The sequence below is a fragment of the Pygoscelis adeliae genome, unplaced genomic scaffold (assembly GCF_000699105.1).
Source record: "Pygoscelis adeliae isolate BGI_AS28 unplaced genomic scaffold, ASM69910v1 Scaffold26, whole genome shotgun sequence".
In the NCBI taxonomy this organism is placed as follows: Eukaryota; Metazoa; Chordata; class Aves; order Sphenisciformes; family Spheniscidae; genus Pygoscelis; species Pygoscelis adeliae.
This window is the reverse complement of record NW_008825104.1, coordinates 5,745,939-5,759,391: the sequence shown is the minus strand read 5'-3', so window position 1 is coordinate 5,759,391 and position 13,453 is coordinate 5,745,939. Positions and strand designations below refer to the sequence as shown.

Below are 13,453 nucleotides of genomic sequence, written 5' to 3'. Positions count from 1 at the left end.
CTGCAGCTGAGATAGTCCAGGCTCTTGCTCCTCCCTTGGCAAATGCTGTTCCCTAAAGTATAGAGGCTCGCAGGAGTTGCTTTCTAGTGCCATATGTGTTGTACTATGAGAAACCAAGCATGGTTTCTTTTTAAATTAGCAATGTTTTTTATAACAGAACAATCTGGGCAAGGAGCTCTGCAGAAGGCGGCACGCACTATGTTAAGTTATAAGGCAGGGAATGGTAACTGTTCTCTGGTTCTGATAGCTGGCATCCCAGTCACAAATGTGGATGATCTTAATACATATCTTGGCCAATGGATGTTCTTACTTGTTTACGAAAACACTTATTTTATGTAGGCAGGATCTGCCTGCATAAGGACTTCCTGCACCTCCTTGTGCTCGTTTTTTTTATAGTTTGTATTTAAGGAAATAGGTTTTGCACAGAGGAAACAGGGCTGTAAAAGGAAAGTCCACAGTGAGGCATAAGTCCATTCTTCTTACATAGCACTCACCTCACTGAGTTGCTCCTTCATCCTTCCCTTCCACCAGCTATTGACCTTAAGCATCTAGATCTGCGGGTATACGTAGGGTGGAATGGGGCAGTGCCTGTCTACCCTGCTTTGTCTGCTTCTGGGCAAACATTGAGGGGGAAAAGACCCTGAAACTAACTTTGAGGACCTGTGTGTCCATGCTGTGGCCCCAGCTCCACCTATGGATCTCCAAGCCTTTCTAAGGAATCAGTAACTGGTGGCGCCTGGGTGTGCAAAGCCTCTAGTTCCTCTGGCTTCCTGCTGGCCAGGCAAATGTTACAGCCTTAGTGTTCACTGTAAAATCTGTACTGTGAACTTCCATGTGCAACTACTTAATAAAATCCTCGGCTAGGGTCAAGGATTCAAATGCTCGGTTCATAGATTCCAAACAGTTCACGCAAATGGGCTTTTAAAACCTTTTTGAGAAGTGCCTTCATACCTGCTGCTGTGATAGCTAATAATTCAGGTGGCACTGGAACTGGAAAACCTGAACTGAGCCTGTGACTGGGTGATTCTGCCTTGTATGTTACACCAGTGTGTACAAGACAGTCAGACCCGTGGTGCATGTGGAAGACCAAATAATCTGTGCTTGACAAACCTCTGAGGGTGAGACTAATACAGATATTACTGTGCAGTGGAAGATGGAACTGGGAGAGCTCACAAATAGCCTGATGCTTTTGTAAATAAATGAGTACTTGTTGCTTACATTTACATTTAAACTGTAAACAGTTAACTTGCTCTCCCCATACCTGAAAGCGCAGGTAACTGCTCTGCTGGAGGCGGTTAGCTGTGCGGTGACCATCCTGCCTTGTGCCATGGTTGTGCACTGAATTTGTTCCCAGATGTAAGTGAGCGGTGCAGCATTTCTGGCTCCTAATATTTTCGGGCTATGTGAAGTGAGGAAGCTGTTGTTACAAAGACAGGAAGACTAGAGAACATGTCCTGTACTAGGTTTCCTCCAGTTAAACTTGAATTTGAACCAATGCTATCATTTAATGGACTCTTGGAGGAACAGGCCATGTTGGCAGAAGTTAGTTTTGCTGGGGAGGTGAAACAATTTTATCGCCATTTTCCTACTTTTTCCAATTTGCTATCATAAGAAAGGTTATTCGGAACCTCACTGCTGCACTGCCGTCTGAGACTGGAACAGTTCTAGTTTTTCTCATGAAGGCAACCAAGAGCCGCAATCGTGACTGGTTCATGTTTGGGGTAAAATCAATGGGTCAGACTCAGAGAGCAATTCTCTGAATGCAAATAGCTGTACTGACAAATGAGACCATAAAACCTTATGAAGAATGTGGGGAAAGCAGATGGATATGCTTGTTTGCTGCCTACCACCTAGTTCCTGAACGCATGCAGGCAACCCTTGCCGCTGGATGCCAAGTAAGGGACTCCACTGTGATGACACATCAGTTCTTACATGTTTGTGATACTCTTAGCTTTGGACTTCAAGCATTTCCATGAGGTTTGAAAAGCTTGTACTTGCCCGGCTAATTCGGTAAATCCTGGCTGGGTTGGGCTACTTTCGTCTGAAACGGGTAATTCAGTGTTGCTAATGTATGCGTAGTCCAGAGAGAGGGCTTATCCCCTCACAGAATCATAAACGCTGCGTGTCTATTTATTTATTTATTTAGTGTTTTAGCACCTTTTTACAAATCTAGAAGCGCTTTGAGATTATAAGCTATGCACGTATAACTGCTTCGTCAGCCACTGGTGCAGCCGTTTCTGGGCTAGAACATTGCTATTAATGAAGCAACTGTTGCACTTGCGAAACAGCTGTTTTTTAACAGTTCTCTGGTTTTGACCAATGCATCAGGAAAATTTGGGAACTCAAGATACTGCTGCTTGACCTTTGGCTGGCAGTCCACAGTATCATGGGCATCTCTGAACAGATTGGTAACAAAATAATCCACTGACGGCTTTTAAAACATGCTGTAAAGATTTTATGCTATAAACTGTTAGGCTTTTCTCCTAAATAAGTTGACGAAGCAAAATACCACGAGACTGTACCTGTGTGGCTAGATGAGCAAAATGATCTGCAGCTAAAATTTTGCTCTCATTTTTCCTTCTGGGCTTTAGAAGCAATGTCTTTTGCTTGCAGGCTGTATCTCCTCACTTTATTTGCCTTTTTTTCCTTGGATTTGTTTTTTAAAGACGTTGTAAACCTGCTTCACTCCCATTCTGCTTCCTGGCAAGTGGGATGTCTTCGGTGCTAGAAATTAGCAAAGACTTCTTTGCCAGGTCTTGTTGATCCTTTCCTTTTTATAGCAGGACAACCTGCAGTGTTCAAGCAAAGTCAAGGATCATAGTTTATTATATGGATCAGTTTTCCTCTGTGAAAACAGCTTCTTTGTTTTCTGAAGTGGCCTACAAGTTCTTGTGGGAGGAAAACACATAATCAACGCCATGACATTTTACTTTGTGTTTTCAATTTTGTAAACAGTAGTTTGAACTGAGTGTTTCACGTGACTGTACAAGGGAATGCCAGGGGTCAAGTGCTTAGAAAGCTTTGGCTTTTTGTGCTCGTAACAGGATACGTAGCTTGGGAACTGGTATGGCTCTGCGTTTTCAGCGTCCTGATGGCAGAATGCCCGAGTGCCCCAGCACGGGGATGCAGACACACTGTGCAGGCTTTGGAGTAGTAACTTTGGGAGACTGGCATGACGGCTGCTTTCCAAAGCCCAAAGAAACCCTGTAGGTTTCAAGTAGGCCTTAAATCCAGTTTTGTTTTGTTTTTTTTTCCTCAAACCTGGTTTTGACTCATTCCACACCTGTTCGATAATGTTATCTGAAATAAATTCCAACTTTTTAAAAATATAAGCCATGTTGGCTTCCCCCCGCTTGCCAGTCTCCGATAGCTCCCAGTGCCGTAGCGTACAGCCATTTGCACAAACTTCTTCAGAGCCACAGTCGTCAGCTTTGAAACCGCTCCAGCAGCTTAGAGCTTCCAGGGCTTTTGCTCGCCAGAGCTGCGGGGTGCAGCACTGCAGCCGCGCTTTTGCCAAAGAAGCCTCAGTGCGAAGCCAAGAAGAATTTTGGAAAGCTATGGGGAAATGATATCTCTTTACTCATACCATAGCTTTATTTTTCCTCTTACCGATACATGTCCAGGTGCTTAGGTGTTGTTGGACATCCATGCAAATTTAAAGCGAGGAGAGTTAACTTTCAGAGAAAATTGTTCAACCTGTCATATACAAGCTGAGAAAATATTTACGAGGAACATATGGTTCACTGTCTACTTTTTGTTTACCACCAGTGAGTGGTGTTCAGTCTGGTATATGCCATGTTCAAAAACTGGATGCAAAGTAGTCAAAACGTAGACACTTTTTCTTAATGGTGAGGGGTTTTTAATTAGTCTTTTTCAAGGTTCTTAATATCTCAAGGGAACTTTTTGGTGTGTATGTGTGGTTTTAGTTTATTAAGCTGTAGCCCAGTGAAGTGGAGGTTTGCTAGTTTATTTAACATTTTTTGAGAGTGTTGTGATCTGTAGTAACTGTAACACTTTGACTTTTAAGGATTGGTAAAGATTTCAGAACTGTAAGATCTTAATTGTAAAATAGTCAACAGCTTTGCCTTTTTAAAGCATGTTAATGGTTTTTATGGACACTTCCTTTTGTATACTGAGTGAATGTATTGTTATAGAGTTAATGTTTAATGGACCAATAAAGTTTTTCTTACATTTGAAGTGAATTGTTGTGATATATGAAAATTGAAAAGTCAACTCATTCTAGGAGAAACTTTTAAAATGTATAAATATATGAGCTAAGCAGTTACTGAGCCAGTAAAAGTAAATTGGTTGATCTTTTTTGTTCACTACGTTTGGATGTTGTTTAACAAAAAAAAGTTGGCCTTCGGAATATTACATGGCTTCGCTGCCCATGTTATTTTTGTATTCCTCCAGAGCGTGATCTCGGAAGATGGCAGGTTGCACAGATTTGTCCGTGGCGTCTGCTCTGTACAATCCAGCTCTCTGAGATGTGTCAGATACCTCTGACAGTGCAAACAAAATATTTTCCAGGCCAAGTATAGGACTGAAGCCCGTGCAGTTGTTTGAAACAACGATCTCTGATTTTTTTTTTTTTTTTTTGTTCTCATTTGCCCAGATGGTGGGGTGGGCAGCTGCTGAATTTGACACCTGGATCCGCATCAGGGAAAGTTCTGCATCTCCATGGGTCCTGGTCCCTTGCTTCTCACCATCCATGTTTGGGCTGTTGTGGAGTCCTGTTTCAGCATGTGTCAGCTGCAGCCTGCCTGCTGGTACTGGTTGCATCTGTGCCATAGAGCTGACCAGACCCTCACCAGAACACGGGTTGCTTGTGGTTATGAAAAACTGCTGACCAGGTTTCAAAGGGTCGAATGGCGGCTGCTATTCTCCGTGCAGCTCTGGTGCACGAGAGGGCTCTGGTGCACATAGCTGGGAGGCGCAAGGCAGAGAGTGGTTCCAGAGTGGTGCTGAGGGTCTACGAGAGCCGACCACCTTTTCTCAGCAGCCTCCCACCGGTCTGCCCACCCCTGCCTTCACCTCACCCTGCAGCATCCCGACAGGATGTTCTCTTCTGGTGTTTCAAACCAGGAGATGGTCTTTAGGGAACGGAAGCATTTGAAATGTGTTCATCGTGGTGTTTGTAGCACACAGGAAAGAGTTAACCTTTGGTGAGACATTAGACCCTGGTGCAGGAGCCCCAGGACTCTGGACTCCAACGCGGTTGCAGCTGCTGCTCCAGCTGAGTGCAGCCTGGCGCAGGCAGTGAGGGCAAGAGAGCACTACACATTCGGTTTTAAAGATGTGGGATTGCAGCGTCTTTGCTTGCCAGAGGCCACACGTGGAGCTATGTCTACGTTGCACAGTAGTCCAGAAAGAGGTGGTGGTGCAAGAGGAGCTTGTTTGAACACTTAACACAGGGACTGCACAGTTTCTGATAGGAGTGTGAGGGGCAGGAGGTTTCCCAAGCCCGGACTATGACCTTGGGGCAAATCTTTGTCTAAAACAGCTGGACTTTGCTGAACTTGCAGGCTGCTTGCAGTTGGTGTGTCAACACAACAGGCATAGTGAGCTCCGGCATCCCATTGTAAGGTCCCAACAGCACCTTCTGAAACAAAAGGAAAGTTCTGGCTGTCTGAGCTGTGTCTGGTTTCTGTGGCTACCGGTTGAGCAAGCCTGTAAGTTTTCTGTTGGGGGAGGTTAGACACTCACAGCTTCATGCAATTACCTTTGATGGCCTGAGAGCCAGAGCCTCTGTCTCACCTTCCAGCATCCAGTGGCCAACGGCCGTGGCGTAAACTGGAAGAGACCCTGGAAATGGGGAAGCTCGAAGGTGGCAAACTGGTGTAGCAAACAGCCAGGGTGCTCCCTCCCAGGGGTTCAGAGGCCAGCTGCGGTCATGTTTTCTGATGGAGCTGACGTGCTGTCGTGCTCTGACCAGCACATGCTGCAGGCAGGTCAGGGTGGGCCTGTTGCATCCTGCCTTCTGCCTGGATTGCACCCAGACCGTTTAGAGGGGACTTCTGCCTGGAGAAGGGGCTCCATCCAGTAAAATGCAAATGCAGGATATGGAAGGTGTGAATTTGCTTTATGGTCTGTATTCTCTTTCATAAATGAATGATACTGCCGTTACAGCCTATGTTCAGCGAGAAAAAGATGTTTTTTCTCATCTTACAAGCATAATTTGATGATACCCTCTGTGTTGCTCCAAAGTAACTAGCCTTTCAATCCTCTGTTGAAAACCTGGTGAGTGAAGTTGGTGAAGGCAGGGAGAAAGGAGGACTGGAGAACCTTTCGTGAAGAAGTCCGTGCCAGGGCAATGCTCCTGCATCGTGCTCTTTGCTGTGGGACTCTGGGATCCCTTGTGGGACAGGTCCCAGGGCAGCGCTGCTCCCAGGAGCCTTGGCAATGGTGGACAAGCCCGTGGCGAAAACTCTTCCCGGAGACCAAGCTTTTGACAGCACCATAAACCTGAAGGGTATTTTTATTGTACTGAGAACAGGAAACTTTTTGTTTGTTTGTTTTGATACTCTCACCTGATAATTTAACTCAGCATTTCCCCTGTGTTCTTGTGCTGGGGAAGAGCCATAGCTGTTCATTTTCTAAGGGCTACTTCTGATTTTTAAAACCCTCACTGTATTCCCCCTCTGTGTATTTCCTCCCTCCTCCTCCCCCCAGGCGGAAGTACTGTTTCCCGTTGTCCTTTTTAATTAGCCGATAGGCTGCAGTATCCTTTTCTTCAGGGGCCCTTGGAACTTGTCCTCCTTTCCTCTCCTAGCTCCATTTTGAAAAGGATGTAGTAGAAGAGCACACGGTATCCAACACCTTTCTATACATTGAATTGTGGAGTGCATTGTGATACAATTTTTTTTTTTTTTGGCTTTTTGTTTTCCAGTCCTTTCCTAATGGTTACTAACGCTTAATGCAGTGTTTTGGGTTTTTTAACTTGGTGACTTATTTTCCTAAGATTGCAGTACCTGCTGAGAGAGCTTGGCTTTGAGAGGGGACAGCAGGTCAAAGCCTGGCTTTGTGTATGTGAAAGTTAGGATTATTTTCTCTCTAGGTGATTCTGCATATATCTCCGTGTGTCTTTTTTGGTTTTAGTCACATGCAAGTCATAAGATGTGACTACAACGCCCTGCAGTCAGCTTTTTTGCTTTTACAGGATGTGATAGTGTTACTCATAGTTTTCTGGGAGTGGGAGGGCAGGGAGGCCCAAGAGTTCTTAGAGGAGGTCTGCCAAAGGTAACGAAGTCTCCAAAGGAGTTAAACTGCTCTAAAGGAGATACGACTTTTTACTAGCGGGCCTGGAAAGGTACCAGGAAGCCCTTGGCTTGGCCAGGCAGCTCCCAACCACTTCATGCCCGAATGCAACCTGTCGTTCCTGACACATTCCAGATAGATAGAAAAAAATTGCACTTTCTTCCCCACCCTGTTTAATACTGAATCCAAAATGGCAATAGATTCAAACTTTTCCTGAGAATATTTTAAGCAAGTGTCGCTCCATTACATGCTGCTTCCTAGATTTTAGGGCAAATTCAAAAACAAGTGAAGCCCCAGTCTATTTTGTCTCCTTTTTATTTTCACTTTTATACAAAAAAAAAAGTCTGACATAGTCACATCAATGAGAACAAGCTGCGGTGTGCGCTCTTACAACAACAATCATATAAGGATTTAAAATATATTGTTTTATGGTTTGCAATAGCAATGTTAGTTTGCTTTTCCTCCTTAAATATCACCAACGCCAAATTGCTGAGCTTGAAATTCTTGAAAGTCCTCTGGGATGGTGTCTGAAAACAGGAAAAATATGCAAAAGTTTAGTCTCTTCTGACAAGGAGCGCTGAAATTAATGAATTACCCAACCTACTCTTTCTTTTTTTTTTAGGTAACATGCCTTCTCTTTTGTTTACACATTAAGAGCGAACTGGAAATGTTTTCAATTTTAGCTGTACACCAGTGAAAAGCACAGAGAGGCTAACAAGGCAGTGAGTGCCACAGTGCCAGCCCATCATGGAGTACTATCAATCTCCACATTACATTGCCACCTGAAAACTTTGTGGCTTCCACTCTTACATTTTTACTAACGCTGACCAGAAATGCAGAAAAAGTGGTTGTCTTGCTCTGCACCCCAGACACATTTGTGGCATCAGCATCTCTATTTCTCATGTATCCTAATTCCACTTCCCTGTGATGGTTTCCCACGCCACAAGGGACAGAAACGTTAACCCAAGGACCAACGCAGCAACCAGTAGAAAAACTCCAGAATTGGCGAAGGGAGCTGGAGTTGGGTCAATGTCATGAGAGTAACTACAGTTCTGTTTGAAGCATTGAGTTAGCAATGTGCCTTTGCCAGATTCCGGAACGTTTTATCTGGAGAGCCACAGAGCTAACGGTAGAGCTAAAGCTGCAGCCAAAGACGGAACCACAGCAATGAAGCTCAACTGCCTGACCTCAACTTTACTTTGATTATTTCCACCCTGATGTTAGACAGGTAACTCTAAACTCAAAAAAGGAAGTAACTATATAAATACCCTTTTTTTTTTTTTTTGTATAGGCTGTAAGTCCTTTGCTTTTTGTTGATCACTTTTTGAGGCTTGAAAATTCTTTTTAAGCTTTTTCTGCAAGTGTAGGAAGTTGTCTGAAATGAAAGCAGGGATACCTGGGACTCCAGACTTCTTTTGCGTGGGTTTCATTGACTTACTGCAGCGCCTGCAGCAAAGCCACTGCTGGCTCACTGCCAGGAAAGTACCTCTGACTTCAGTGGCAGCTTTGAAACATGCTCTCTGGGAAACCACATACTGTTTGAGACTCTTACCAAGTAATTTTTAATTGTAAACACCGCTGTCTAGAAGTTCCCGTTTAACCATGACCTGCAAGTGCCAGCCTAGGTGTACCGAGTGCCCAAGAACCAGGGTCCATCACCAGAACAAGCCACAGAGCCAGGGTCTGGCCGTGCAGCGGCTCTGTCCACTGCAGACCTGGGCTGGGCTTCTTGGATCCACAGAAAGCAGACAAGGAAACTACTCCAACTTGGCTGGTAATTTATTTTCCTAAGGGTGCCTTTGTCAGGAAGGGGTTGATGCTGAGGGGAGGGGGGGCAGCCCCTCCAACCCCACTTCAAGCTAGCTGAACTGCTGCCAGGGCAGAAATACCCTGACATGATCAGCTTCTGTGTGAATGACCAAGGTTTGAGTTATTCCATATAGTAGGAGATCAGGACTAAGCTGCGAGGCTCTTACCCCAAGAGGAGTGAGCCAGCACGCTCCCACAGAGTCTGAGAAGGATTCCTGCGTGGGAGGAAGGGCATCTTATGATCTTGTCCTCCCACAGACAGGAGCAACCAGCAAGTACACGAGTGACACTGGCGGCTGGTGACTGATCCCACTGGCTCTCCAGATTTATTTCACCTTGTATTCAGAGTTTGAGGCATCCTGCAGACATGATGGCCTCAGTATATTGTGCATGTACAACTCGCACAGTTGGTTGGTTTTAAATAACGTTTCTAATTCTCTGACGACAGCTATACTACTTAGTTGGCACAATCTCTGCAGCGGAGTGACTGCTCTGGGAGGAGTGGTTGTGAGGTGTTAGTTCCCATCTGGCTGGGCTGCAGTGTGCTGCTGGTGTCAAGGGAGGCGTTTCACAGCTGTGAATAACTTGTAAATGAAAAGCAAAGGACAGGATGCAAAATGGCTTAATCCAACCGTCACACTACGGTACTTCATGGTCACTTGCTAGTTGTTAGCTAAAATGACACAAGAGCAACATTACCATTGCAGCGATATTTCAGGTTGGACCAAATAATGTTTTCCTGAGAGAAGCAGAAAACCCCAAGCCGTCCTCCACGCATCGTGGTGTCTATAGTTACACCGGAGTCTGCCACTAGGTCAGAGCCTTCATAAAATCTTGCCCTTAATGAAAGCAAACAGAAGCTCTGTTAGGTCTTTTCCAAGGCTCCAACATTCATAAAAGTAATTTTGTTATCCATGGTGCCTCTAGCATTGGACATGCTATCCTCCCATCTAGCCCAGGGGCAAAAAAGCAGTTAAGATAGCTCCTGTGTAGGCTGGGAACTGGAGCAATGCTGCACACTGGCAAGAGCTGGGCAGGGAGGATGTTTTGGTGGTTGTTTTTTTTTTTTTTACACATCCTACAAAAGCCTTGGAATGTTTTTTCCTGTAGTCAGTCAGGCTGAGAGCTTTAACTCTTGAAAATTTCCACAGTCGATAGTTATAGGAGAAAGGGAGAACCAGATTTGACCAGTTGAAGAAGGCCAGATGGATATTGTCTCACACAGTTTGAAGCTAAACTTTTTTTTTTAAATAGGCAAAGTTTCAAACAAACCATTTGGAATCTTAAACTTGACTGTGAGATTTCTTTAAAAATGTGAATACGATTAATTCCAGGAACAGTTTTGATGATCTGGCATCTTCATTGTAAAACCCACCGGCACATTCCCAAATAGCTCTGGGAACAGCTGCATCCTGCCAGCTCCCCAGCGTGTGCCCTGTACTGAGAGCTTGAGCAGGACCACGCTGGAGCCAGATGAGCTGTCGCAGCGCTGTCTACACCAAGTCCTCAGCCTCTGGGGTACTGGGTAAATGCCTTAAAGGATGATGAGCCTGGAAGGCCCTGTTTTGGATGAGGACACTGCTGGTCTGACATGCAAGAAAATAGCGAGTGGTGAAGGGAAAGAAAGTTCCTGTGTCTTTTCATAAAATAAGAAAGAAAACCCAGTTCCTGTTATGTTCCTGAGTTTATTTCCTGATTTGCTGAGGCAGTTCAAAAGTATCTGTACAATGAATAGAACTTGTTGTCTTTCAAATTCCCGCAGGAGAGCCTGGCTCAAGTGACTTTTTCCTAGGCTTCCTTGAAGCCTCGGAAAACCTTTGCTAGACACATAGTCTGTGGCATCTGGCCTAAACAGACCACAGCAAGATGTGGACAGGGAGCTGGCAGAGGTTCGCTTTAGGCCTGGCTGCCTTTAGTTTCTGAAGGATTTTGTGACACTGACTTTCCTACCTTTCCCAGTTGCAGGGGGCATTAATTAGGCTGGCTAGAGAGACTGCAACCACAGGCAGATGTTTGCTCATGAAGCAGCTTCACAAACAGCTTGGTCTAAACAGAAGTTGCCACCCAAGAGCTAATCACTACTGCCCCCACTGTGGCTGGGACACAGTAATTGACAGTATAAATGTTCTTAATCCATTTTAGCATAAAGTCAAACATGCTCACTCCAATTACTGCTGAAGATGATGCTCTGCACCAGAAAAGTGGAATGATTATACCATCACGTTACTGCATCTCAACTGCAGAGTGGTGATTTTTTGAAGAACAACTGACTGACCGACCTGAATTTCTGTTCTATTACAAGGTTGCAAAACCTGAGCTGATGATGCCAGAGCAGTTTATTTTTTGCATTTTAACATCAACTTTGATCTACAAGTGTAATTCCTCCTGATCTGGATTTTGCAGAGTGAAACGTTTCCTCCTGAATAGTGAATTATTTAAGTAACTTTTTTTTCCCAAATAACAAAACAAGGATAACATGCATTACATCGCTTTTAGAAACTTTCCCAATATATGCTATGGAATCTCAAATCTATCACATCAGGATAATTACTGATCTTAGTTAGGATCACAACCTTTAAGTGAACAACTTTTATTAATTCCGTTATTCCAGAATATGTAAACGAACTATCACAATTCCAAGAAAAATATTCTATTCTAAAAGATCAAAATTAAGAAATTTTGAAAGGCATTGTTTTTCAGATCAGTGGCCAGTAGTAGCTTGGAAAACAAAGTATTAAAGCCAGAAAAGGGCACAGTTACAACAGACAGATGGTAGAAAACTTCAGTTGCAAACAGGCTTAGCTTGGAATTGTCTTTCCTAGGAGAAGAATTGCCGGCTGAATTTCCAAAGTCTAGCCTGTTACAAGGCTTCATCAGTGCAAAGCCCAGACATATTATAAATTCTCAGATTATTATCTGAATTAGGTGTTGAGAAACAACAGTTTAGGCAGATACATATCTATACTCACCTTATCTATCCTTTCCTCTCTTACCTGATATAACCTATCTGGGGTCTGTGCTGCAAGAACCAGCGGTAGGAGACTTTGTCTTTCCACCCTACATTTCGGGGGTCCTTCCACAGCAGCCTGACCTGATCACTGGTGTCCCCTGTGTGCCAGAGGGAGTTGCGGAGGTGCTCGCCAGGGCCTGTCTTGGATTTCACAGCCTGCAGAAATACAATTTTCCAATGCTGACCACAGACAAATGTCACTGTCAGGAGCTCTAAGTCCTTTTGTGGTGGGGGAGCAGGTCTGCAGAAGCACCCTCCCTCCTCCTCACAAGCCCCTAACTTCTCTTGCATAACTGCAGCCACTGCTTGCATGGAAAAGCAACCGAGTATCTGGACCAAGGAGAAGGAGGCAATTTGACCAATTATAGTCAAAGCACAATGAGAGCAGAGACTAAATGCTCCAGCTGATGAGCCAGGGCAAGACTGGAGATGAAGTTCCTTAAAAAATGGTCCTATTAAAAGAGCTGCGTGGCAGCTGCCTGACTTAGCAGTTTTGACACCTGTTGCAGGGAGAGAACAACAGTCGGGCAGCACAGCCAGCATGCAGTGCGATGGCTTGGCCAATGCATGGCATGATGGCTTAGCCCATGGCAATCAGATGGCGGGGTGGCATGGCCAACACATGGCAGGATGGCATAGCCAGGCTGTGTCGACCACTGTGTCCCCAGCTAGGAGCCACGACCAGTACCTTTAGCTGAATGCCAGGCTCTGCAACAGCTCTGAAGGGAGTCGCTTGCCAGTACGTCTGTTCAGTCTGTTTCCACATTACCACATAAAAGCTAGAGCTGTCTTGATAACCAAAAATAAAGCCAGCGTAGTCATCATCTGTCACCGTGTTCACATGAAAAGTGCCCTCAAAGTCAACGCCATTAAAAGCTGTGTAACCTGAGGATACATGCAGGTTAAAAACAAGTCTGCAGAAAATACAGCAGAAAACTTATCACACGTGAATGCAAAACTTGAATCTCAGAAGAGGGTACATACCAACAGCAAGGCCAGGATCGCTGTTCATCGTCTGCACAATTTCCATGCCCTGCAAGAGTAAATTCAGTGTGGTTAGTGTGCTTGACGAGCTGGGTTAGCTAAGCCTGGCAGCCTCTTCTGGCCTCCCTCTAGCACCCCCTCCATCCGTCTCCTCCGTTTGCTCACAACATGTCTGTAACACCTGTAGCTCTGAATTTAAATGAGAACTATAATCAAATACTAATGTTTCAAGCTGCTTGTGTGCCCTGAGTCAGGAAGGATTTTTCTTCTCCCATTGCAGAATTGGCCATACTGGTACTCTGATACTTTCCCTCCCTACCCAATCTTTTTCTGGAAATCACTGAACCTGCCAGAATTGGAGATGGGACTGGGGGAAGGGGGGGATGGAAAGTT

General features: G+C 44.8%; 1 protein-coding gene across 1 annotated transcript in view; it reads right to left on the bottom strand.

Moving 5' to 3' along the window:
* Positions 1 to 7,722: 7,722 nt before the first annotated feature.
* Positions 7,723 to 13,453, bottom strand: part of THBS4 (thrombospondin 4) — a 44,776-nt gene continuing 39,045 nt past the window's right edge. The window contains 5 exon segments of the mRNA XM_009327326.1: positions 7,723 to 7,784; positions 9,766 to 9,905; positions 12,060 to 12,232; positions 12,765 to 12,961; positions 13,061 to 13,109. Coding sequence (XP_009325601.1) covers positions 7,723 to 7,784; positions 9,766 to 9,905; positions 12,060 to 12,232; positions 12,765 to 12,961; positions 13,061 to 13,109 — 621 coding nt within the window.